Source organism: Passer domesticus, chromosome 1 (genome assembly GCF_036417665.1).
Source record: "Passer domesticus isolate bPasDom1 chromosome 1, bPasDom1.hap1, whole genome shotgun sequence".
Taxonomy (NCBI): Eukaryota; Metazoa; Chordata; class Aves; order Passeriformes; family Passeridae; genus Passer; species Passer domesticus.
In genome coordinates, this window is record NC_087474.1 from 148255889 (window position 1) to 148282327 (window position 26439).

Genomic DNA, 26439 nt, shown 5'->3' on the forward strand with positions numbered 1-26439 from the left:
TACAAGCTCTGTTTAGTAATCATATAAGCCATAAGATTTTGGACAATTTTGTCCTTAGGTTGGTTGCTTTTGTTGATTGTATTTTCAGGCATATCAGAATCTAGTCATTGCTTATATCTTAATCAGAATAAAAACAAGTGGTGGAGACTGTGTTTACAGGCTCAAGTAGCCATTGCATGGTGTCTAAACCAGAAATGGAACTTTACAAAATAGCCCTAGGATTACTTTCCTCCCTACACATGGCAAACCAAATACTCTGCCCGTCCTTTTCCACTTTCTCTAAGCTTTGCCACCTTGATTGGTGTATCCAGCATGACAGAATGAAACACCCCAAATCATCGTGACCCCTGACACGAGAAGAGAAACCATCTAGGATCCCAAAACAAAGAAATAGTCCACCTTTCTTTTTTTTTTCCTTCAGGTGCTCCCAAGTTTATTCAGTACAGTAAGGTACAGAAGGGGAATGTTCTCCTTAATGCTGAATTTGGGTCAGAAAGGATGCCAGCAGACTCTCAACACTTATGGCTGAATCAGCCCATGGTTACAAGCAGGATGCATTAACCTGCAGTCCAGCCACAGGATCTGTGACTCTGCAAATGATGAAAATTGGCTGTAGACCTGGCCACCTTTTGATGAACAATATTTCAGCATGTTGTCTGTGCTCCTTACAGTCTGTTTACATATAACCACTAACATCTGAGGAGCAAGCAAATGAAGGTTATGCAAATCTCCAAGGAAGTTACTTGGACTCCAAATAGACAATGCACCTGAGTAGTGCTCATCTCAAAGAACAGAATCTTTCTGGATTTTTTTTTTTTGTGGCTTTTCAGGGTTTCCTTGTAAAACATTCATGCCCTTGGAAGCATTTGTTTTGTGACTTTTATGTCTGGATGATGTGGCCTACCTTGCCTTCAGTAATTTCTTTAAGCCTGATTCAATGAGAATTAACATGCACAATAGGCACTCTGCTTCATTAAATCTCCATCAGCAATGGAGCTGCTTGAAGATTTGTCAGTGAAACTGGTTTGATAAATATTGATTTGCCAAAACCCAAGCTTTTTGTGGTAGTACATCAGTTTTGATGGACTGCCTGTTAAGGCAGGTTTTCTAGCTCCAGGACAGCATTCCTGGTCCAACACATAGGAAGACATAACTGATTAGCACACACCCTTGTAATAAAGCAATATAACCTTAAGGCTCTACTGCAAGCACTGGTTTGAACTAGGCAGAGAAATAATTAAAATCTGGATCTACTACATTTTGAGTAAGTGTATTTATTTTCCAAGTTTTCACATCCATTAAATCTAATTTCTCACAGTATTTTCAGGGGGCTTGTGACTGTCAGGGAAGGTGGGAAGGGCGTGGGAGGTGGGGGTAGGGGAAGAGTCTTGATTTATTTTCTAAAGGGGACTGAAAACATTTGTAAATGATCACACCACTGTCAGAAAAATGTTCTCTGCTTAGTCCCGGATAGTAACTGAAGTAGTTAAACAAATTATTTCCTCTCTCACTTACACTTTACCCTTCTTTATTCCTGATAAATAACAAACAAGTCACTGTAAGTCTCTCAGTACCATGGAACAGATAGCATCATTCATGTCAGTTTGGCAACATTTCCCAAAATGCCTCCTCCAACCCTAAGTACACTAGCTTCCCACTCCTACGCTCTCTATTCTTGCTCTTACATTGACCTTCTGCTCACAAAATGGAAAGTGAAGAAAAAGTTAAATAAAACAGATTAGCAGTGTACAAGTCAGAGGCACAGTGCCCAATGCAAATCACAGAGGAACAAGTTTATTTCTGGTATGACTCTGCTCAGCTATGATCCTGGCTTTGTCTTTCCTCCCCCTCTAGCTGTGTGCACCCGTTATCAAGGCCACATTTGAGGGGGGATGTTAGATGGCATTCTTTAGGACAGAGACCACTATTTATTTCTGAAGAGCACTGTTTAACAAGAAAAAAAAAGTGTTTTGGAAAGGAGGACAGTCTGTGAGCAGGCTAGAAAGAAAAAGGGAGAGGAGTATCTTGACCCTTCTTGGGACTTTGGCCAACATTTTATCACAGATGAAAGCCTGAAGTCAGAGCCTTCCTTCAGACTTTAAGTAAAGGTGTTCGCTGTTACATCAGTACTGCTGCTTATTCTGTATGCCCAAAGGCAGAAACATATGACTAGGGAAACAAATACTTTCTTGAATAATGAGGAAAGCCTTTCAAAAGCTATTAACATAGGAAACATGTTTTTTCCTAAGATGGAAAGCAAACACCCTCTCACACACTACATAGCTCAAAAGCCTAGTTCAGCTTTTTTAGTAGCTGTCTCATTGTGTGAGAAACCAGAACTCAACAAAATTCCTGGAAATCTCCCTTTTCTTTTCTGCTGGGATACCTTGAACATTCTCGTATCCCTGGTTAGTGTACTCTCCTTAAGAGAAAGCTAGAGTTTTTTTCTAGAAGGGATTGCACACAGGTAGGTACTTCCAAAAGGAAGGATGTGTGCAGCTGTTCCTCCACCCAAGAGGCCTCCTACACTGCTTTCAGGGTCCCAGCACCCAGCTGAACACCTGAAGGTTACCTCAGGATTGGAACCAGCTGGAGTTTCCTCTGGACAAGCCACAGATAACATTCTGTTGGGATCTATGCTACGCCACTGTCCCGACATATGGCCTCTCCCGGTGCATGGGTAGAGTGATATGGGAGAAGGTGATGCAGTTATCCAAGCTCATCTTGTTCTGTATCTTCTGTCCTGAAGTTTGTCACTTCTGTTCTGTCTACCAACATGATCTGGGCTTGGGGCTAGCACTGTGGAGCTATCTGTAAGCATAAACCCATCATTTGTGGGTTTCAGGCTAAAACACCCATGGATAATGTCAACTTTTCATTTGCCACTCTGGGGGCTGGGGGTACCTGGCACCCCAAAGGTGAGATGTAGCACGGGGATTTCCACCCACAGTGGACTGGCAGCTCGTCTGCTGTCACTAACAGTCTCCTTGGTAGAAAGCTTTTATGGAAAAGTATCTCCACATGTTATATTCAGTCTGCATTACTCTTCCCACACAACCAGCCAAATGTATCCTATAACTAATTAGTACACACTAGGATACAATACCAAAGTCTTTTGTCCCTTGAGTAAGCGAAATGCTGGGCATGAAGAATCAGTGCTGAGAGGCAAAAAAGTTGCAAGACAGATATTCCCACATGTTGGAGAAATTTTCCATGGCAAAAGCAGCTAAATGTCTCATTCAGATAAGAGATAAATTGGAATAAACAGCTGTCAGTGTTAAATAAATATCCTGGATAATGTGCAGGACAGAAATAACTACAGCATTGTCAAACTCCTTTCTTCACTTTATTTAGCTGCTCTTGCATGTAGCTCCCAAGCTTTCCACTGCTCCAGTTAGTGAAGCATTTATTTTTGAGTCAGCTGCATTTCTTAAGACTCTAACAACGAAAGGCATTTCCTGAGAAACTGCAAGGATGAGCAGCAAGAAAGAACAACAGCTAACGAAATATGGGACCCTTGTAGTGTTTTTTATCTTGCAAGTTCAGATTTTTGGTTTTGATGTTGATAATCGACCTACAACAGATGTCTGCTCAACACACACAATTTTACCTGGACCAAAAGGTGAGGAATTATCAGGTTGCTAATGCTGAGACCAGTACTGATAAAGGCTGGTTTTTTATCGATAGAGACTTGGAGGGCTTGTGGCATGGGCTGGGCAAGATGCGGAATATTGCAGACTGTACAAACATCTAGTAAACTGTAACTGTAATGGGGGAAAATGAAGAAGCAAGGAGATTTAAATTTTCATTTCTTTAGTTTCTGGAACAGTGTCACATATTTTCATATAAGTTAGAGGTGTCTTTTTGCATCTTCCTTCAGCTGCACAAATCTTCTGTTATTTCTTGTGCTCAGCACACAATGAAAACAGCTAACAGATACAAGCTGAGGGACTTGTTTAAAAGTGGGCATGTATTGTGAACTGTTAATGGTCTGCTTTGCATCTACAGATAGGGAGGGATATGCAACATTTAAAATGACCAAACTGTCATTATTTCCAAATGTTTATCTGTAAATACATCTCTGCGACATTCATCAGACCTGATCCAGCAGCTCTTGTTGAATTAAACAGGACCTTTGCTAGAGATTTAACAATAGCTAGATCAACTCTGACATGTACAGGTCTTCTATCTTCAAAACACTTTGCAAATATCTGAAACCAAATTTTCTGCATTAACTTACTTTTTCTGTAAGACAACTAATGTCAGTGGAATTGCCTGAAGGGTATCTTTTTAGGTCCATGACATACAAATCTATCTTTCAGTAACAGATCTAAAATATATATATTCCACACCATGGCTATTGCAGTTTCAAACTATTGCTTTCTTTTTAGTAATTCATTGTATTTTTCTATAGGCTACAGACTGAGAAGGAAAAAATGCAGCTGATTTAAATTTAAAACAGAAAAATATTATCAAGTCAAGAGCATTGCTACAGACTCATTTGTTTTTATGATGGATTATTCAAATGCATGTTGCTTAAAGGACCATTTTTAATCAGGAAATTAATTTCTTTATGATTACAATCCAAGCTTAATTTTTTGCTGCCACAGCATATATGCAGAGAGATGTAATGATCCCCAAGGGAGCTAGTGGGTGTTGGTTTAGTTAGTATCTAAGTAATGGCAGGCTGGAGAACAAAGTTTGACAGAATTGTGTTTAACGAGTCACAAGGCTAATGAGGGGGTCTCATGACAACACAGAGTAGCTGGGACTCCAGCTGGCTTCTGTGGCCTACCTTCTATAGGGAGCATTTGAAGGGTAGATATTATTATTCTTTGTAAGTGCAGTACTGAGAAAATCAGGATTTAGTCATTACCAGTCCTATTTTTCCTGGCTGACATCAAGACACAAGATGAGACCAGCAGTTTATTGGCACAGCTCAATCTGCTGCTTTAGATCACCATCCCCTAGATCCATGATTGGTAGAAGGAGTATTGAGTACAAATCACCTCAAAATTACTATCTTATATCCACTGCAAGTCATCAAATACATTTTGGAGACTATGTGATATGATCCTATAAGATTAATTTCAGCTCCTACCAGAGCTGAGCTCATCCAGGACAGTTACAAGTAGTCCTTAATAGCACTAGTTGTTTTAACTTCCAGTCATGTGGGCAAAGAAAGACCAAGCAGGCTGAGTGTATGAACTGCCCTGTTACTACTCAGGCATCCCTTGCAGCCAAGGATGAAGCATGCTTACCTAATATGCCAGAAGAAATGTCCTGCTGTCAGTTTTCCTTCATCCATCTTATGTCTGTGACTCAGAGCACATGATCCCAAGTTTATGACCACAGCCACAGGCAGAACTTTGCTGTTTAAACTCAAAGCTTGATAATGGACAAGCCTCTGACTTTTGCTGCTGTAGTTTTTTCTCCCTGTGCTACACCTCTTGTGTCCCTTTGCCCTCTCTTCTCTTAAAAATGGTTTTTGACTCATCCTAAACAAGTTTTACCCCCTCACCTCCACCTGCTCAGCACCTCAGCTGTGCTAAAACATGGTGGTGCTCCCAGAAGACAGAGGTGCTGATCTCACACACTATTTGACCAGCTGTTTCTACCACCACAGGTTACATTCCTGTTGTGGCAACTTCCTCCTTCCATGAGAACGTGGAAGTGTCCAATGGGCCAAAGCAACCAGAAATGCAAGGAATGAAAAGGTATTCAATAGCTGTAAGGCTTCCCACTCTGTCCCACCTGGCCCATCCCAGTGCAAGGCATAAATTGTCTACAGGCTAGATCCAGTCTGTGTGCTCCAGGTGGGATGGACCCCGGTGCTGTGCAGCAGAGATAGATGCTGCTGTTTCCATCCCACAGTACAGTGGAGAGGAGAGCACTGAGGGAGAAATGGGGGGTTTGGAGAATTCAGAATTTATAACTCTTTGTTGCCTGCACTATTGGAGGCTTCATGACTTAATCCTCTAGGCATTCACAGTTGCTACAGGGACAAGCTCTCAACCTCTTCACATGCTCACCCTGAAAATCACCTGTTCAAGAAGGGTTGTGAAGATAGGCCACTTACACAATCCACATGTAACTTGTCCAAGTTACTTTGTGTGTGCCATATTCTTCCTCTTCAAAAACATCTCTATGTTGTGCTCACACCTGAGATGTCACAAGAGCAGTATGACATGAGCAGTGGGATAAAAAAAGGAAAGGGTAATTGCAGGCTGATTATCAGAAAAGTCTGCAAATCACCTGTGATAGCCCCACCAACTCCCAGAAAGCATGAAGCAAAACCAGAGGCCATTGTGTACAACAGTAAGAGCTAGAAAATACTCTGGAAGACTGCAGCCTGCCAGGAAGAGAAGGAATGCAGTGGATGTCCTGCCAGGTTTGCAGGTTGTGCTGCAAGGACTGCAGTGTGTCTGAGCTCCAGTGCCCAGTGCAGTGAACCCTGCAGGCTCCAGCCCCACCTCTGGGGCTCACACGGTGCTCTCCAGGTGCTGCTGTCCCCCCCAGCTGCTGGTTCCCCTCACTGGGGCAAGCAAATGAAACCTGAAGCCTGTTTGCCAGGAATTCTGCAAAGAAATTTGCCAAATGGGCACTCCAGAAAAGCGGAAAATTAAAAAGAAGAGAGAGGCAAAAGTTGTCACTCTTCTCCATTTCCTTTTCTAGGCAACACCCAGGTCTCTTCTCAAAAAGAGGGGATTATTTTCAATGAAAAGAATCCACTGCAATGCCTGTCTTGTACTGCCTTCCTGAAAAAAGATTTGAGGTACACAGCCAGCTGGCTTATATGGCAGTAAAGAACAGAAATGTGTGAAGCATTTTCTAGGATTCTTATTGAAATACCCTAGGAACACCCCTGCCCCTCTTATCCCCTGCCCCCCCCCCCCCAAAAAAAAAAAAAAAAAAAAAAAAATAAAGTGGAGATTTTCAGTGTTCATAATTAGCGATTATTGATGTTTGACCCAAGATATTAGGGACAACCTGGGTCTAGCTGGGCAGTTGTGGCACAGAAACTCTGAAAACTTACATCTTACATCAGTTGACACTGATTCACAGCTGAGTAACTGAGGCAATAATGACCATGTTCTGTACTTCATTGACTTCTTGAGTCCAAAGAGAACCAAGAAGTGAAGCATAAATGAAACAATGAATTTTCCAGGGCAGCCTGGAAAAAGTAGTCATGGCCCTATTGCTTACTTTCTACCCTTCCAAGCCTGGAAGCAAAGCAGGCTGGCTGCTGAGAAAGGGTCTGGGAGGCAGCAAAGGCACCAGCTGTGTGGTCCTGGCAGCATCAGGAGGCTCAGGCTCTGCTCCCCTGCACTCTGCCTTTGAGGGGTGTCCCAGCTCAGCCCTTTCTTCCAGCCTGCTCTCCCCTGGAGACTGCAAGCTCTGATCTGCAAAGGAACTTTTAAGTGGGCTGTTGACATAGATGAGACAGGAACTGACCTGCTGTGATCAATAACATGAGGGTAGAAACAAGCAGAGGACAACCCAAAACTCTGACTTCTGAACCTTATTAAATATGTGAGCAGGGGCTGGCCCTGCAGAAGCTGGTTTCACATGGGTTCATGGGCTCTCAGCTCTTCAGAAGACTGGCTCTAGATCTTGCTATCTGTCCCTGATCCCAGGTCATTTTCTTTGAAGTCCAAACACAAGAACTTTAAAAGTCTTGAATCAGATCCAGGCTGAGAAACTGGAATAAGATGAAATCTGAAGAGCACCGGGAGTTTCCCATAGCAGTTTGGATGTAAAATGTTTCTTTATCATTATTTTTGACAAATGATGCTTTTAAACTCTGTGACATTGGCTGGTACCTCAAAATAGCATTTACTGTGGTCACCAGTATAGCTGTCCATCTCTCAGCTTTAATTGTGCTTACGCAGTTCCACTCCTGGAAAATCTCAAACTCTTTCAGAAACCAGATACGCTGCTATGCACGTTGCCTTCCAAAAATATAAAACGCCTTACCACATCCTATAGCTGTTCAAATCTATAAGTAAATTTCCCTCTTAGTGCCTCATTTTTGATCTGAAGAGTCCTTTAATTTCAACACATAATTCTATTTTTCATGGATTCCAGAATTCCTTGTTTTAGCACACAGTAAATTTCTGGAAATTATCAGCCTGAGCTACAAAGCTATGGGGACTTAAACACATAAATTCAAGAGATAGAGGGTCTGTATTTCTCACCAATGGCAGTCTGATTCCTCACTGAAGCCCCCATAATTCATGGGTCTCTGAGATCATGTCAGAATGGCAACGCAAGAGGCTGGGAAAATCAAATCAGGCAGACCAAGTAAAAGGAGAATCAAGAATGATTGAAATTATTTCTGTGTTATTGAAGAAATAATGTAGATTACATTCATGCACAAAGGTCCACACTTTCAAATAATACAAGTCAGCAGAGGTTCACTGAGCCTACTGAAGGCTTGGGTATGCCTCATACAATGAAATATGAGAGGAGGGTATTTCTAATGAAGTCAAATCTATAAGTAGAAAAGCAATCACAGAATACATTTTTTTCCCCTTGAAGATTATTTTTCTTTTACAAGAGAAGGGCTTGTATTGTCTAATTTGAACCTGGGTGAAGAAAGATAATCTGTGTAAGAATGGTGGATATGTAGGAACCCTGCATGTTCCTACAGGGCACCTGGGAAGGGGACCATGGGTACAGTTTCACACTACAGCTGAACATACGACTCAGCTCTCAGGTTTTCTGACAAAAAAGGAGGCCAAATATCTTCTTTTTCTTCTACTCTGACCATGGGGTCCATGCTTTACCTTGTGCTGGCTCAGGTATTTCACAGACTCCCAAAATATTCTGAGTTGGAAGGGATCATTGAATCCAACTCTTATGTGAATGGCCCACCTAGGGACTGAACCCAAAAATCTCAGCATTGTCAGCACCAGGCTCTGGCCAAACCAGGCTCTTCACTGAGCTGCTTCAGCTCGCTCATTAAAAATGTGTATCTGCCTTACTGATATTCCTCTGTTTAAGGAGATTAATTTTTTCGAAATAGAGAGAAAAGAGTGCTCAGCATCAGGCAGGGGGAAGGGAGGCGTGCAGGACAGTGCTGGGAACTGAGGGGAGGAAGGACAAGGAAGGGAACATCACGTCAGATAGGCAGCTGATGTCAAGAAATCCTATCCTCACTAGCCAAATGCAGCATGAAAGCAAGAATGCACACTGTTATGGGAAATTTGTTAAGCATCTAAAAGACACTGAAAGTGAAATCAGAGGAAATTTTGAGCCTTTCCATTGACGTAACTGTGACGCGCTCGTACATTGGAAATACAAACAGGGCTGTTTGCTTATTCCTTAAAGTCTGTGACTCCCTCTAGTGACAAACCCTCTCGGTAGATACTGTGCACGCCCAAGTGCTGCAAAGGTTCTTCCTGCTCAGGTCACTCAGTGTCCCAAGCTACACAGCTGATCCTGTGAGGCTCTTCCAGGAGGGCAGGCATTCAGTTGCTCCTGTAGGGTTCTCAAGGCTTCAGAATTATGTTTACTTCCTTATCCTTCCAGTTTGGATAAGGAGAAACAGAAGTCACCTGTACTCTTCACATTCAGTCTCTGGAAGTAGGGAGGGTCCGTCTGCCACCCACAAATTCCCACCTGGAGGTGGGACTAAGCGCATGAAGCATGGAGCTCAGCAGAACTGTGCCACACTTGTAACAAATTCCATACCAAGCCTTTGTGCCAGGGCACTGGCTGTGCCTAGGAATGATAAATGTGTCTCAGGCAAGCAGTGCAAAGCCGCTCGCCTTGCTTGAGAATATCACCATGTGGTACTCTCGTCAAGATTAAAATAAAGCAAAGCAAATCAGTCATTAGACCTTCCTCAAAGCAAATCAGTCATTAGACCCAGGGCTTTTCAAAGACTCTTTGGCTGGTAGAGGGATTTTTTCAGTTTAGAGTATTTGGTGCAGGAGGACAACTGTGCTGTAGCCCAGCATGAGTGATATTTCCATCATTTGAAAGGGTGGGCATGTCCTGGATTCTGGAGGGAGACATACCTGCAAAAGAGAGGATGAGAGAGCATTAACATTTCTGCAGTATTTAGCTGACCTGAGGCCACAGCACACCTGACAAAGTGATCCCAGGGAATCTCTTAGGACAGCTCCAAATGTGCTGAGAGGTACTCATGCATAAGCCCAGTTCAGAGTCTCCTCTCAGCTTTAGCCTTCAGACAGCCTGCAGAAATGCTCTCAGCCTGATGCAGATAAACGTGGGCTCTGAAACCCCCAGGAACTACACCCCGGTTCTCCAAGAGCCATGGTCAGCCCTTGATTACAAGACTTGGAGAGTCACTAAATATCTGTGAACAAGATCTATGCACTAGAAAACGTCCTAAAGCTCATGAATACAAACCAGATGAATTGCCTACAAAAGATTCAGCAGGGAAATCTAAGTCACTTGAAGGTCAGTAAATTCTCACTAATTAAATTCTTACCAAAGGCAACCTCTCAACATTTAGTTATTTAGTCTTATTTAGTCAAACTCCAAAAAGACAGAGCCCCTTTCAACAGCCTAAAAATCCTGCTGGTAATTGGACCTTCAGCATTTTCCTGAGCTTGTTTACAGAAGATCTGTGGTTCCCTCTCAATTGCAATTAAAATTTTCTAATGGCTGCAAAATTTACTTACTTCCTATGATTTCTGTTCTTCTGCCTTGCAAAGTCCCAAGCTGGAAGAGGCCAGTGACTCACTGCTTCAGGTGTTTCTTCTAGCAATCTGGTATTTCATACCTGTGACACACAAGAAACCAATCAGCTTGAGGAAATACTGACAAGGCTGAGAAATAATCTTACTTCAGTTAATCACTCCAAGTGCTTCTTCACCCATGCTTCAAATGCCGGTGCAGTATAATATCTGACATCTCTGCAACCACAGTTTAAAGTGACAGTCTGCTAATTGGGTTAAAATTTAACCTGACACTGCCCCAAGTGCAAAGCAGCACAAAGGAGAGGTTAGCCTCTAGGTATAGATAACAAGCATTGGAGGTCAGGGATCAGAAAATTTGTGTTGCACAAAGCACACAGTACTACAGAACTCAAAAAACCAGCCCAGAGTACTAGCAGGACAGATATTTTTTTCCTAGAAGATTAAAACAAAACCCAAAATAAAAGGTGGCTAATGCAGTGGGATGGCTTGTCCACATGAAGTCTCAGAGGAAAGGGAGGGATACTTATGGTAAACTAGAAATAAAGCCAACTCAACCTCTGCCCTAAACAGTCAGACAACCTCCCACACTCTTGGCTGCAAATCATAGCAAGACCACAAGAGGGAAGCACAGCCCCAGAGTTCACATTTCGTGCCAGAATTTGAGATCACAGCCCACAGCAGCTCAAGATCACAACACGTACCATATCAGAAGGCACTGGGCTTAATCTAGTCTTAAATTAACAGTAAAAATTAATACTGTTTCTTTCTACCCTTGTTTTGTAATGGTTTACCTATTCTCAGATGACAGATGGGGAGAAAAGCAGGATTACCCTCTTTACAAATTATTGTTCTTCCCATTTGCCTGGATATGAAAAGTAAGACAGAGTGTGGCAGGCTTCTTTACACCAAGGTGAAACAGGTGATGGAACTTATTTCCCTGTCCCTTAGGCTTTTAGAGGTCTTAAGCAAAAATTTGGATCACATAAGGTGATAATAAAAGTTGAGGCACTCCCTGACCTCTGGAAATCTCCAGAACAAACTTGGTCACACTTTTCAATCCTCTCTCCTGTCAGCTCTCAGGCTGATGGTCCATACAGGACAACGTAGCATCAACTCCAGCAGCCCTAGCTGTGAAAATCTTGTTCCAGAGTCCCTCAGGAAAAGTCACTGGATCTTACAGTGGCTCAAAATATTGAAACTGAGACAGGAATAAAACACCTTTAGAAAATAATCACAGCTTCTCCACTTGTATATTGACTTTCTTTCCTGGGTTCTATTTTTAGGATTAACTGTTTCACAAATGAGAAAGGGAGGGAGGGAGGGAGGGAGGGAGGGAGGAAGGGAGGAAGGGAGGAAGGAAGGAAGGAAGGAAGGAAGGAAGGAAGGAAGGAAGGAAGGAAGGAAGGAAGGAAGGAAGGAAGGAAGGAAGGAAGGAAGGAAGGAAGGAAGGAAGGAAGGAAGGAAGGAAGGAAGGAAGGAAGGAAGGAAGGAAGGAAGGAAGGAAGGAAGGAAGGAAGGAAGGAAGGAAGGAAGGAAGGAAGGAAGGAAGGAAGGAAGGAAGGAAGGAAGGAAGGAAGGAAGGAAGGAAGGAAGGAAGGAAGGAAGGAAGGAAGGAAGGAAGGAAGGAAGGAAGGAAGGAAGGAAGGAAGGAAGGAAGGAAGGAAGGAAGGAAGGAAGGAGATTTTTTTCTCCCCCCAGCAGAGGTGGGGAGGAGTCACACAACTGGCCTGCCCCAAGGAGTGATCACAGAACATGGGCAGCCTTCCAGAGCCTCTCCCATTGTTCCCTGCCCGTGCTGGCAGTGAGCCTTGCTCTGCAGTGGGAAGCAGTGCCACAGCCTCTTGGCTCAGCCAGGACCTCACGTGGCAGTGGCAGCCAGTTGTGTCTGTGCCTGCTGCCCAGAAGGGGAGAAGGCTGTCGTTCAGTGTATGGAGGGCCAGGGGAGGGAAGTGTGTCTGGATGTCAGCCAGAGAGGTGAGGACAGAACAGCAGTATGTGACAAGACCAATAGCCTGTCTCACCAAGGGTGCTCCTGCAGCCCCAGCAGAAAGCGTGCAGGGCACTCAGGTGTACTGAGGGTCACTGTGGCCCAGGCAGCCACTTCCTGGGCTCGCATTCCACTCACAGCAATGGTTTCAGTGCTTACCTGAGCCAAGCACTGCCCCCTCCCCTCATGAACAATCACTAGTGATTCTTCCCTCCACCAATTAACCTTGTGCCTTTTAAACCCATTTATACCTTTGGCCCTTATAATAAATATCCTGTAGCAAATAGCTCAATGATTTTTTTAGTGTGCTGGGGAGAAAGTACCTTCCCATGGTTGCTTTAAGACTGATCATTATATTGGTCTTAATTTTTTTCTGAAAAATACTGCCCACTCATTCCTGATTTGCCTTCTACTTCTGTAGTTAGAGTTAGCATGTCATGGGCTGTTCTGCAGAGTGATAGCAGATGAGAAGTGCTGCACATCAATTGCAGCACATAAAATTTAGTTTTAGCTGTTTGGCCCCTTTCCATTCCAGTTACATGGACTGAGCTGAGCCTGTCCCTTTATGCTGAAAAAACCCTTCCATGCTGGGACTCTCTTGTGAAGGGCAGACTCACCCTGCTGGTCAGGATGCCCTGTGGGGACAAGGTCAGTGGGCCAAGCTGAGGAAGATAAAGGGCTGAACTTCAGTTCACATTGAAGGAAGGAAGCAGTTGCTGAAGGGGTGGACAAGGAGGAAACAATTTGGTGTGTGCTGGCTCACTCAGGTTGTTTTTGGTGTTTTTGTTTTGTTGTTTTTTTTGGTTTTTTTTTTTAACACCAGCTTCCAAAGGTAAAGTAGGAAAAGAAAAGTCCAAAAGCAGTCAGCAATATAAATTTTAAACACCTCTCTTTTCACTAGGTCTTAAAAATACTGTAAAAGCTAGTGTATATTTCTAAAAGCCAAGCTCCTTAAATATTCAGCTGAAGCTGTGGGGCTGAGCTGAGAGCTGATCAAAGGATGCCTGCTTTTACTGGGTTCCAGTCCTGCCAAGAAGGACTTGGGGGTGCAGGTGAATGGGAGGCTGGATGTGAGCCAGCAATGCACACTCACAGGCCAGAAAGCCAAACCTGTTCTGGACTCCACCAAAAGCAGAGTGGGCAGCAGGTCAAGGAGGTGATTTTGCCCCTTCACTCTGTTCTGGTGAGACTCCACCTGCATCCACCTCTGGGGTCCTCAACAGAGGAGGGACATGGACCTGTTGGAGCAAGTCCAGAGGAGTTGCTCTGGACTCCACCAAGTTGATCAGAGGGATGGAAAACCTCTCCTATGAGGAGAGGCTGGGAGATTTGTTTTTGTTCAGCCTGGGGAAAAAAAAGGCTTTGGGGTGACCTAAATGCAGCCTTCCAGTACCTGAAGGGAGCCTACAAGAAAGATCGAGAGAGACTTTTTACAAGGACATGTAGTGACAGGACACGAGGGAATGAGTTTAACTGAAGAAGAGTAAATTTAGGTTAGATATTAAAAAGAAATTCCATATTGTGAGGGTGATTAACCCAGGGAAGTTGCAGATGCCCCATGCCTGGAAGTGTTCAAGGCAAGGCAGAATGGGGCTCTGAGCAACCTGGTCTCATGGAAAGGTGTCTCTGTTCATGGTAGGGGGATTGGAACTAGATGATTTTTAAGGTTCTTTCCGACCCAACACATTCTGTGGTTTTATAATTCTACTGACCATCAAACAGCAGAGCTAGAGAATGCATGGTCTAATTTTGCTGTTGACTTCAGCGCTAACAAGAGGAGATTGTTCTTTCCAAATCCATGTATGAAGGTGCAAGGTGAAGGTGTAAAAGTCACTTTTTAGTAGTTCAGAAATTCAGAAAAGTTTCCAGAGGGTCATAAAGGGCTTGTGAAAGGACAGTTTGGGAGCAGGTTAAGAGCTGATCTTATTATTGTCTGCAAACCCATACTGGAGGAAATATGTGTGATAATAGAAAGGAGACAATGCATGATCCAAAAACTAGAAAGGCTGGATAAATCTTGACTAGAAATGCAACATGGCAATATTTCACAAACGGACCATGTTCCATAAGGAAAGGAGATGGGGAAGGTTTTCATGTCCAGGCTTTCCCTGTGCAATAAATTCCCTTGTGTAAAATAGGCTGTAATTCTGGGTCTGGTATAAAAGCTGCTGAGGGAGATTCCTTGGCCTGTGGAAAACAAACCATATTCCTGCTGACCTTCCAGACTAGGGCTTGTCATCCTGGCAGTCCTCCTCACCTTTCTCAGATCAGCCAGTTCCATTCTCTGCAGGCTGCTCTGTAGAGTTAAAGTCTGTGGAAGTACTCTTGTTTGCAGAAGGAAGATCTCTGTGCAAGATCCATCCTTCCTTCCTTCCTTCCTTCCTTCCTTCCTTCCTTCCTTCCTTCCTTCCTTCCTTCCTTCCTTCCTTCCTTCCTTCCTTCCTTCCTTCCTTCCTTCCTTCCTTCCTTCCTTCCTTCCTTCCTTCCTTCCTTCCTTCCTTCCTTCCTTCCTTCCTTCCTTCCTTCCTTCCTTCCTTCCTTCCTTCCTTCCTTCCTTCCTTCCTTCCTTCCTTCCTTCCTTCCTTCCTTCCTTCCTTCCTTCCTTCCTTCCTTCCTTCCTTCCTTCCTTCCTTCCTTCCTTCCTTCCTTCCTTCCTTCCTTCCTTCCTTCCTTCCTTCCTTCCTCCCTCCCTCCCTCCCTCCCTCCCTCCCTTCCTCCCTTCCTCCCTTCCTCCCTTCCTCCCTTCCATGCAAAGCACCATTGTATGCTACTTGTGGAAGGAAATAACATTTCTTCCTGACTACTTGCTGCCTTGTAGCTTTACCCTGTACGCTGCACAGTGAGAGACTGTCTTCCAGCAGTGCTTATACAGAACTATAGAGGAACCTGTGTAAAAGAGTCTCAATCTCATTTAGAGAAATCTCTACCATAATACATGCAATGATTTTGCCTCTTACAGATACTCTGTGTATGACCTTTCAAAATAAAGCTTTGGAGCAATTGCAAAACAAGTTTCTTGTATCAACATACAAATGCCATCTGTCAAAAAATGAAGGCAAGAATTGTGTCATATTAAGTGCCAGGGTCTATGTCAAGATCTATTTCAACATATTTACATTCCTCTCATTCCAAAAGCATCTGCATACCCTGAACACAGTCACTAGGAATGGAATCACTAGGAACAATTAACAAACACCTGTTGCCTCCCTTGGCAGTTTGCCCGTGTGTGCTCAAGTTTCCCAATGCCAAAAGATTGGTTTATTTATCTGCTTTATAGCTAATAATGCTTAAAGTGTAGGAGTAGGAATTGCTGTTGTATAATTTGTATGTTGTAACAGCCTCTCTGAAAGGGAAAGTCTTTAGCTTTTCCTAATGATGGTCAGATTCCTCATCTCTTTTCTGAAAATCTATCCCATGGCTGCTGTTCCTTCAATGTGAAATAAAAAGAAATCAGTCGGGAAAAAAAAACCATGAACTTTTCTTTCTGAATGTGTTTAGTTGTACTTACTGCACTGAGAGAAATGTACCATGATGTTTTAATTTCTGGTTTTTTTGGAAGGGGAAGAAGGTGAAAAGGGAGACAGAGGAGAAATAGGCAAACAAGGAAAGGTTGGACCAAAAGGACCAAAAGGTATTTATCATGGTTTGTTGGCTACTGCTGGCATATGAATATCATTATACACAACTGTACTGATGCATATGATTGGTGTTTAATGCTTTTCATTTCTGTTTCACCAGTGGATTTCACAATCTTGTCAAACATTAATTGGTAAACATAACAATACTTAGCTTGGTTCAATTCCTACTGATACTTAAGACAAATATATATGGCTGCCATGAGTCTGATTCATAAAACCTAGATCATATACATAATCAGAAAGATTACTCTTACTGAAATTAGCCTTTAGTTGAAATTGAATTTTGAGCATTATTGCCTAGCAATATGTCAGGGTGCTCAATAAAATTTGGTTTCTGTTGCCTGTATTCTGCAGACAAAGCAAACAAAGCCACACACACACAAATAAAAAGTTCCTCTGATCAAACAGCATCCAAGATGAGAACAAGGAGTTGCAGATGTTTCAGGACTTGGCTCAATTAAATATGTCCTATATGCCCAGTGTGACCTGGGCATATCATTTGGAGGCACCAGATGTGACCGTGTCAGCCTTGTTTGCATACTCTAATTAGAAAGCTTAGTTTGTCTTTAGAGTTTAATGATAATGCATATCCAAAATCTTCCTTCCTTGACTGAGGCTTAAGAATAGTCAGGAAAGCTTTTACTTTTATAGAAACTTTAAAATCACTCTGTTATTATTTTTATAATAAAAACCTCTTCCATTTTTAAATGCATTCTCATTATTTCACTTCTTACCTTAAAATGAACATTAGGTAAGATACAAGGAATTCAGGGAATCAGCCATTTACAAAGCACCTTATTGATCTTAAAGTCCTTTTGCAAACTGAGATTCCCTAGATTGGCCTGTCATCATTAGACAGCTATTTCAGAACTTACACTATTTATTAATCAATTAAAAAGGACACCTGTTATTTTGGTGTTCTGAAGACTGAGAAAACAAATACAGCAAAATTAGTAGCTCCCTACTTGCAGTCCTCATTTAAGAAGGACTCCCAGCAAAGCCACAAGGACTTAGGAAAGTGTTCTGCCTGGGGTGGAGAAAAATAAAAGGTGTCAGATTGATTTGACTATGAAGTAAATCACTAGCAGTTTTAGTTTCTATTTTCTCTAAGACAATATGGTGTTTGAACAGGCAATTCTATTAAGGTTCCATGCCATGTCCCACTGTCGTACCCTACAGGAGAAGAGATCTGGCTGCACTCTCCCAAATATCCTCAGGGCTGTGCTTACTTCACTTTACCACACAGACAGACTGGCCACACTCAGGAAAAACAGCAGCAGTAGGCACCTAAACAGTACCTCAGAAAAGAAATTACAGCAGCCATCCATACTCATTTCCTCTTCATTTCTTCTCTTAGGAAACAAAGGACCGGTGGGCGATGTTGGTGACCAGGGAATGCTTGGTAAAATTGGTCCAATTGGTGGAAAGGGTAAGCTCTGGTCTGGGAATTTTCTTGGGTTTTTTTCCCTCAAGGTAAATATGTGCTTTATGAGAGCTCCAGATATGGAGCAATATTAGATAATGGTACAACCAATGCTCTCCAAATAAAGTTATGCATAAAGATTGGTATGAGAGTGAACTGAAATACCCTAGTTTTATTTCTTCATGCAATATATCCAACTAACTTGGCTAAAATAATTTCTTTTATGAGTTAACACATCAATTCTCTTTTATGGATCTAGTTGAAGGTGTTTCTGCTCACTGCATGGGGGTTAGACTAGATGACCTTTAAAGGTCACTTCCACCCCAAACTATTCTACAATTCTGTGGTGAAAGAAGAGGAAGAAATCCAGTTCCTGTGAAATAAATCCTCTGAACACTCTAAGAGACAAATTTATGCCTTTGATTTGGATGCTGAAGACCTAAGTTAATGTCCTGCTGCTGCAGAGGATAGCACACCTTGTCACCTGCACTGCTGTGAGTCACATGAGCAAGCAATGCACAGGACATCCCCGCCCTGTTAAGGAATGAATTCAGGAATTTTAAGAAGTCGCTCACCTAAGCAGGGATGGCAACTACTTGCAAATCAAGGTAGACTCCAAATCTGCCTGGACAATAAATTCATTAAATTGTGCTCTATTTATCTCAAGAAGAAGCTCAGACATTCCTTTCTGATATTCCTAAAGAGCTACTTAAGAAGGAATATTACTTCTGCCACAAGGAGACCTGTCTTGAAAGCTGATCAGGGACACCACCAGTGCCAGGAGAACTCTGGGGTCTCAAACCAGCACATCAACTTGATCACTTGATCACAGCACATCAACACATACTGTTGAGTGGGTGGAACAGCCTCTCTGGAGAGCTTCTCAAACCAGTTTTTAATAAACCTTTCATGGCCTCCATCCAGCCTCAGTATCAGGCAAGAAGAAAATATTTTGACCTGAGGGATTAATTTTCAGGAGTAACTAGAAAACTGAAAACTCAGAGAGTTATCTCCTAAAATGTCTTCAATCCCCAAAGGAAAAAAAAATGAACAATCTCACAAGTTGCTTTTCTTTATCTGAAAGTAAATGAATATTCTGAGCCTTTAAATCAAGTTCTTCTTTAATCTGAATGCACAGTTTATTGTTCCCATACAGTTTTTTCTCATTTTCTTTATTTGCGGAAGCAAAGGTCACTGTTTAAATCTATGACTAAACATTGGAGTTCTTAATGAAGCAAGCCTGAAATTCCAGCTTGCAAGTGTGCAGTGTCAAGCACTGCTAATTAAAATGACAGCCCACATCTGAATTCTTTAAAAAAACACAACCATATAAAGTAAAAAGTACATAAAAACATGGTCATCAATGAGGCAGAATAAGTATTAATACATTTTGACCTCTGAAGGTTTTATTCATAAAAGAGCTGACATGAATTCCAGATAAAGTCCAGCTGTTCCTGACCCAACTGAGATTTTTTAAAGAACAGGTCACCTCCAGTTATACAGTTGCAGAGCATTTGGAGAAGTATTTATATAATTTTTATAATTTATAAAAGAGAGGGAAAGAAGTTGGACACAAATAAATCACATTTCCATAAACTGAACTGAAGTTCTGCTCCTCAATGACCTCCCTCCCTGCAGGTGCCAACTGCTGCCTGCACACACAATCCCTTGCATGCATGAATTCAGTGGCTCAGGGCACACCTGCTGCCTCATCTCACCATGGAGCTACTGAACCTGGGGAAGGGCTCTGCCCTGCAGCCCCTGACAGAACCCAGATCTCACCTTTTCAAGATTTCCTAAGTGCTTTGAGCCTCTCAGGATCATTTTGCAGTTTACATTTAAAGTAAGTGGTACCAGGAACCAGCAGCACACAAGATGCCTGTGTTATCAGTGAGTTAGCTATTAAAGGGCTCTCATTTCCATGCACCAGAATTAATCTTGGTTTGTTTAACTTGGCACGTCTTCCAGTACAGTCCATCAGAGCTTCCTAGCAAAACCACATTGTTAATATATTATTAAACGGGTTTTGGGATATGCTTCCCTGACACATGCACTGTCTGAGATCTGAGAATATATTTTCCTCTTTGTTCAGGTGACAAAGGAGCCAAAGGCTTACCAGGGGTTTCAGGAAAAAAAGGAAAAGCAGGTATGCTATGCATCCTTTTGTGCACAATGGTCAAATCTGCTGGAACTTTGATTTCAGGGTTGGTTTGTATGGAATTCCATGAAATTTTGAGGTCCAAGGAAAATAAATTGAAATGCCCAAGGAGAATAGATGAAGTGTAATTGAGGCCCAAGGAGAATAGATGAAATGTAATTCATCATCAAAATGTTTTGTTGAACAAAATAAAGGATAGTGTAGAGACATGATTGATTCCTATGAATACATCAGTATACACAAATATGAAGTCACCCAAATTCATGGGCAATATTGGGTATCATAAAAACTAACACACAGGCCAGCAGCATGCATTTTAACTGGATGCTAGAAGAAAGTTTCTTAGTATCAAAGGAATTAAGGCCTTTAACAGTTTCCTAATAGGAGCATGGGGATGAAAAAGTAAGTGATTTTAAACAGAAACATAATCTGCTGTTAAATTAATGCAATGCATTTGCTTACAGGAGGAGAATTTGACTCTGATGAACAAGAAACCTAGTAACCTAATAACCTTGAATGGTTACCCACCTTGAACATATACCAGTGTTTATTTTTTCAGAGATTGCATATAAAATAACCATTTGGTGCTTAATGGAAAACTATCAGCAACTTATTTTCTTTCTGAGAAAAACAAAAGAACAAACAAAACCTCTAGCAACCCAAATTCCAGTTAAAAAAAAAAAAGAATTAACTGAGACTTCAGTGCTTGAAAGCTATTGATTATTTGGGTTGGTATTAACTTGCTTGAGCCAGTTAGCAGGGGAGTGTACAGAGCCAAAACATTAAACACTTTGATCAACAGAAGTGTAGCCAGTGGGGTAAGGCGAGATTGGCTCTCCATAAGTGGAGTCCAGGTCTTCAGAAGCTTTGGAAGTGGGCTACAGGCAACTCTCCATGCACACACACCCAAATGCTTCTAAATAGGTAAATGCTGTATCCTTTGTATTGCATCAGGCACGGTCTGTGACTGTGGAAGGTACCGCAGATTTGTTGGACAACTGAATATCAATGTTGCTCGTCTTAACACATCCATCAAGTTTGTGAAGAATGGTAAGGATCCTTATGTATTTGAGGGGATTTATTTGACTCCAATGACAGATATCACTGCTATTCTTCTACCATTGTTGCTCTCTGTATGTGTCCACAGATGACCCAGAGAGAGGGTCCTCTGTTTCAGGCACTCTGAAAACCCATAAGGATAAAAGGACCAGATGACTAAAGCAAAAAAAAAAAAAAAAAACAAAAACCAAAAGTTATCAACAGCACAAGAGAATACACCATGAAAAGCACAAGGAATGATTTGCTAACCACCTCTGCACTGTCATTGTCCTCAGGTTTGGTGGCCAGTCAGGCAATACAAGGGAGAAGTTTGTGCCAGTCTGCTCCAGAGGCAGGAAGAGCAATAAGAACCTCTTGATCTTTCTGCTGCCCGGGAAGGCTGCAGACTCAGTACTCCTAATGCTCCCGTCAGTGCACACACAATTTTCCTGTAACAAGGGACCAACACTCAAGGCTATGGGTTATAAGAAGGCACATTTTCAGGCAGTGCTGTTGGGTGGGCAGTGCAAACTTCCCCACTGAAAGGGAGTTTCCTGACATAAAAGTGATTTTTGAGACAGCTTTACCACTGCTTCCAGGACTAGGGTTGTATCAGTAAATCAAATGAATTTGAGACTGTTCTTTGTCACTGTGGGCATCCAGCACAGAACAATACCCATCTATTTTAAAAATTCTACAAAACTGAATGATGTATTATCAACAAGTGTCCCTCTACTAAATTCTAAGCTGTGCCTGGGGTAACTCCTGAATTATTTGGGAGAGTGTTAATTTTCTGAGGCCAAACTCTGATCAGGAGCACTCCAGCAATCCATTAGCAGAGACAATCAATTTCCAGCAACTCAGGCATGCTCCTTGTCACTGCTAAATTCACTAGGCTGTAAACTCACAGGTTGAGAGTCTGCCTTTTAAAGCTGCTGAGCAACCACAGTCTTCTTCCAAGTCAATGCCACAGTGCTACAGCAGCTCTGAGTATCAGGCCGTATCTAAACTGTCTTATCTTAGCAGTCACATTCATTTTCCTCTACATGGAAAGGGCCTGAAAAGCTTTTTATACCACTGTGTTTCTACCCCTGGGCACTGTTTCATAATCTATATTCAAGAACATACAAAGGAACAGGGTGGTCCAGAATTAGACATTGCCATTTGACAATTTAGCATGCCTTAAGTTGATTCCTGGACTAGACATCCAGGAAATAAAACTGAAGTGTCACAGGAGACAATCAGGATTGAGTAGTTCTTGTCCTAATGTGTGCTAAGTGCTTGATAATCCCATTAGTCACATCAATCTCTGATTATGTCCTCATCATTCATCATAAATGAATGGTGGTGGGAATACTTTTCCTCCTTCTCTTTTATCAATTCTAAATGTAAAAATCATCTTATTGTCATATTGGAAAAGAATAATCTTCAGCATCCGTTGACATGTTATTAAGCAATTTTTTTTTCTTCAAAGTTATAGCAGGTATCAGGGAGACAGATGAGAAATTCTATTACATTGTGAAAGAAGAGAAGAATTACAGAGAAGCCTTGATGCACTGCAGGGACAGAGGAGGATCACTGGCCATGCCTAAAGATGAGGCAACCAATGCTCTAATTGCTGACTACATCTCCAGCAGCGGCCTGTTCCGAGCCTTCATTGGGCTGAATGACATGGAAAGAGAAGGACAGTTTGTGTATGCAGACAACAGCCCACTGCAGAACTACAGTAACTGGAAGCAAGGGGAGCCTCATGACCCAGCTGGTCACGAGGACTGTGTGGAAATGCTCAGCACAGGAGAGTGGAACGACTCTGAGTGCCAAGTCACCATCTACTTCGTCTGTGAATTCCTCAAGAAGAGGAAATAAAAGAGCCAGAGAATGTGCCTGGCACCTGCTGTACATACAATAACCCATCCTCATTCATTTACGGTAGGGAGAGTAAATCAGGGGCAGGAAACCAGGGACAGGGCTCAACCCAGCCTTCACATCACTGGGCTAAGCAAGAGTAACTACTGTTTAGTCATCAGTGACTGTAAAGTCAGTACGGGTCTGCAGGGGGCATCCAGCCAGTTGTAAATTTTTATTTCATTTCTACATGCATTTTAGGGTTGGTATTTCTATGGGTAATTTAGGGGTTAATTTAGAGCATGCAGAAGTGAATATAATTTCACCAGTTCCAGAAATAGTAAGATCATTGGTATATGAAGTACGGATGTGGTTTGTGAAGTCCACAGATGGAAAGAGCATGACCTTCATTAATCTCTGATTTGCATAGGGAGTCCCAGTAATTTCCCTTATGACTTCAGAGCTCAAAGTAAAGGTTTAAGTATCTCTTGAAAAAATCCTTCTTTTGTTAGAATCATAATTTGAGGTGGAAGGTATCTCTGGAGGTCATTTGGTTAAATCTTGCATGCAAATTAGGAACAACTTCAAACTTAGAAGTTGTTATACTCTTGTTAATTTGGCTGCGCAATTATATTGCCTAATAGGCATTTATCTCGTCTTCTGTAAAGCCTTTGACATGGTCCCCTACAATAACATTCTCTTTAAATTGGAGAGATATATTCATTAGGTGGATTGTAAGGTGGATTAACAATTAGATGGTCACATCCAAAGGGTGTTGGTCAATGGCTCAGAGTCCCAAAGGACATCAGTGGCAAGGGATGTCCCTCAGAGACCTGTAGTGGGATCAGCACTATTTAATATCTTAATTAATGACATAGACAAAGGCATGAAGTGCACCCTCAGCACACTTGCAGATGGCACCAAGCTGGGTGGTGCAGTTGACACACCTGAAGGATGGGATGCCATTCAGAGGGATCTGGATGCCATGAAGGAAGTGGCCCATGGGAACACTCTGAGGTTTAACAAGACCAAGTACAATGTGCTACACTTGAGTTGGGGCAACCCCTGGAATCAGCCCAGGTGAGGGATGAACAGATTGAGAGCAGCCCTGCCCAGCAGGATTGGGGGTGCTGGTGGATGGGAGGCTGGATGTGAGCCAGCAATGTGCACTCACAGCCAGAAAGCCAAATGGGTCCTGGGCTGCATCCAAAGCCCTGTGATTCTGCCCCTCTGCTTTACTCTGGTGAGGCCCCACCTGCAGGGCTGTGTCAGCTCTGGGTCCCCAGCACAGAAAGGCTATGGACCTGTTGGGGCAAATCCAGAGGAGGCTGCCAAGATGATCAGCAGGACGAAGCAGCTCTCCTGTAAGCAAAAGCTGAGAGATTTGGTTTTGTTCAGCCTGGGAAAAAAAAATCAGGGTGACCTTATTGCAGCCTTCCAGTACTTGAAGGGAGCCTACAAGAAAGATCGAGAGAGACTTTTTACAAGGACATGTAGTGACAGGACAAGAGGGAATGAGTTTAACTGCAAGAGAGTAGATTTAGGTTAGATATTAGAAAGAAATTCGATACTGTGAGGATGGTTAGCCCAGAGAAATTGGGAATGCCCCATCCCTGGAAGTGTTCAAGGCCAGGCGGATGGAGCAGTGAGCAACCTGATCTAGTGAAAAGAGGTCTTGCTCACAGTATGGGGATTGGAACTAGATAACCTTTAAGGTTCTTTCCAACCCAAACCATTCTATGGTTCTACGCAGAAGACATCTCACTTATCTCTGTTTTCAACTCTATCATCCATCAGGCTGGCCTGAAATGTGAGGAATTAATTGTACATAGGCTTGCAAGACTACACAGCTTGTAGGTAACCTAAAAACAGATGGAGTAGTTCTAGTGTCTGAAGTCCCCAAAATCTGTGACCAGCATACAGAAGTCTAGGACAAAGAGAACAGTGTAAAGGAAGCAACACCATTCCTGTAGGCTGTAAACAGCCACATGCAATATAAGCTACACCATGTGCATTGCTGGTTTAACAAGTGATTCTAGGAACATATTAACTCCCTAATCCAGAAGCCAGTGACGTTTGATGTTTAATGTTAAAATCACCCGTGCCTTTGTAACACAGGAAGAAGCTATAGAACTGGTTTTATGCCCCAGGAACCCAGATTCAGGTGTGGTTGAACAAGTTAGTCACGCAGTTCAGAGGGACTCACTAAAAATTATGAGCACTGAACATGAAGGCTCTGCTGTCACTGCCTGGCTACTTAGATCTCCATGTCAGAATGCCCACAAGAATCACATTTTCATATCTTTGAGAAGACTGACAGAGCTTTTTTTCTTCAGACACACCAAGTGCTTAGTCATGGTTTGCCTTTCCTCACAGCAGGAGATGCCAAGAGAAACCTCAGGGTCATTACAATGCAAGTCTGTAGGCTTTCCTTCCTACCTAACACTAAAAATAAAGGAAAGATATCTGGAAGCTAAGGAGAATGCTAGATGGTTGGCACCACACAGCAACATTCCCTGCAGGTCACTGAGCAGCAGGTGCACACAGTCTTCCTCATACAAAGAGCTGGACATGCCATCAGCTGGAAATGCAGAGGGTCAGCTCGAGTCTCCCTTCTCCTGCTGAGTACAGCACTGCAAAGGCAACCAAACAATCATATGTCCTCAACCTCACCCTGAACAGGAAAATTCTCCGAACCATTTGCCTGGTTGTTTGACTGCAAGTTCACCTCTGAGCATTGACCAACACAGGAGCATCCCAGGTGACTTTGTGACTCAGATCCACTCTTGTAATCTGGTTTCTCTGACATTTGTTCCTCCAGAAAACCTCTTGTTGCTACCAGCAGTAAATTATCTGTGTTGCTACACATCCTCCAGGAAACTATTCAGACCTGTGAATAAAGGGGTGGGACCAATTTCTTGTCATTGCTCCCCTTCTATGCTATGAGACTATTTGGGCAAACAAGTTCACTTTGCATGATGTAACTCAGCCTGAATTGTTCCCTCTCTGGGAATTTATATTCCTCAAAACTAGGCAGAATTACACTTTTTAGGATCTATTGTAATAAACTCATTTAGCTAAACACTTTGGTTTTACAAGCATTAATGGATAATGATAAATAATTAATTATTAATTCAAGAAAAAGCTTATTGAGGAAAAATACCTTTTAGAAGTTCAAGTCCAAGGCTGCTGGCCTCGCTCACAGCAAGTCATTTCCTACCAGTCATGCAGAAGTGCCATAGTAATATCCCTGGGGGTAGGCACAACCACTTCTCCACACTTCATCTTAACTTCTGACCCAAGAAGCCACCAAAACATGCTTACCAGACTGGAGGTCCATATTCTGAAACCTTCTGGCCATACTGAAACCACTGGCTGACAAAATTTAGATGTGTCCTTAATGCTACATCCATCACAGATAGACCATTTTCCTGTTCTTTAGGCAAAAACTCAGAGCTGGGAAGAAGTGAAAGTGGGGCAATACTTGGCTGCAGGATCAAGCTCTGCCTGAGATTAGACCAGCTGCTCTCGAAGTCATTCAAAATCAGGAAATACATGTCTAAATTGAAACTTTAGGGGTTTTTTTTTGGTGACTGTGAGTTATGAGTAATCCTGGACCATGCTCCATGTACAGGAAGGAATGACTATCACAGCCTCTGGCTCCATGGCGGAGTGAT

The 26439-nt window shown here is 42.5% G+C and overlaps 1 protein-coding gene and 1 long non-coding RNA gene across 5 annotated transcripts in view; one reads left to right on the plus strand and one right to left on the minus strand.

The window, feature by feature from the left end:
• Positions 1-3186: 3186 nt before the first annotated feature.
• COLEC10 (collectin subfamily member 10) lies at positions 3187-25844 on the plus strand. Of its 2 annotated transcripts, XM_064395338.1 has the most exons (6): positions 3187-3622; positions 16220-16291; positions 17656-17727; positions 19814-19867; positions 20834-20929; positions 22392-25844. In XM_064395338.1, exons 1-6 carry the CDS (start codon positions 3475-3477, stop codon positions 22781-22783), a joined length of 834 nt encoding a protein of 277 aa, XP_064251408.1. In that variant the 5' UTR covers positions 3187-3474; the 3' UTR covers positions 22784-25844. The 2 variants fall into 2 exon arrangements, with proteins under 2 accessions (XP_064251408.1, XP_064251417.1); XM_064395347.1 differs by lacking the exon at positions 16220-16291 and having other exon boundaries at positions 3297-3622.
• Positions 9851-26439, minus strand: part of LOC135284106 (uncharacterized) — a 28782-nt gene continuing 12193 nt past the window's right edge. For all 3 annotated transcript variants that reach the window (XR_010349615.1, XR_010349612.1, XR_010349613.1), the window contains 2 exons: positions 10656-10756; positions 9851-10025 (listed from right to left, as the gene is read on the minus strand). This is a non-coding gene — a long non-coding RNA (uncharacterized LOC135284106). The remainder of the gene's footprint in view (positions 10026-10655; positions 10757-26439) is intronic.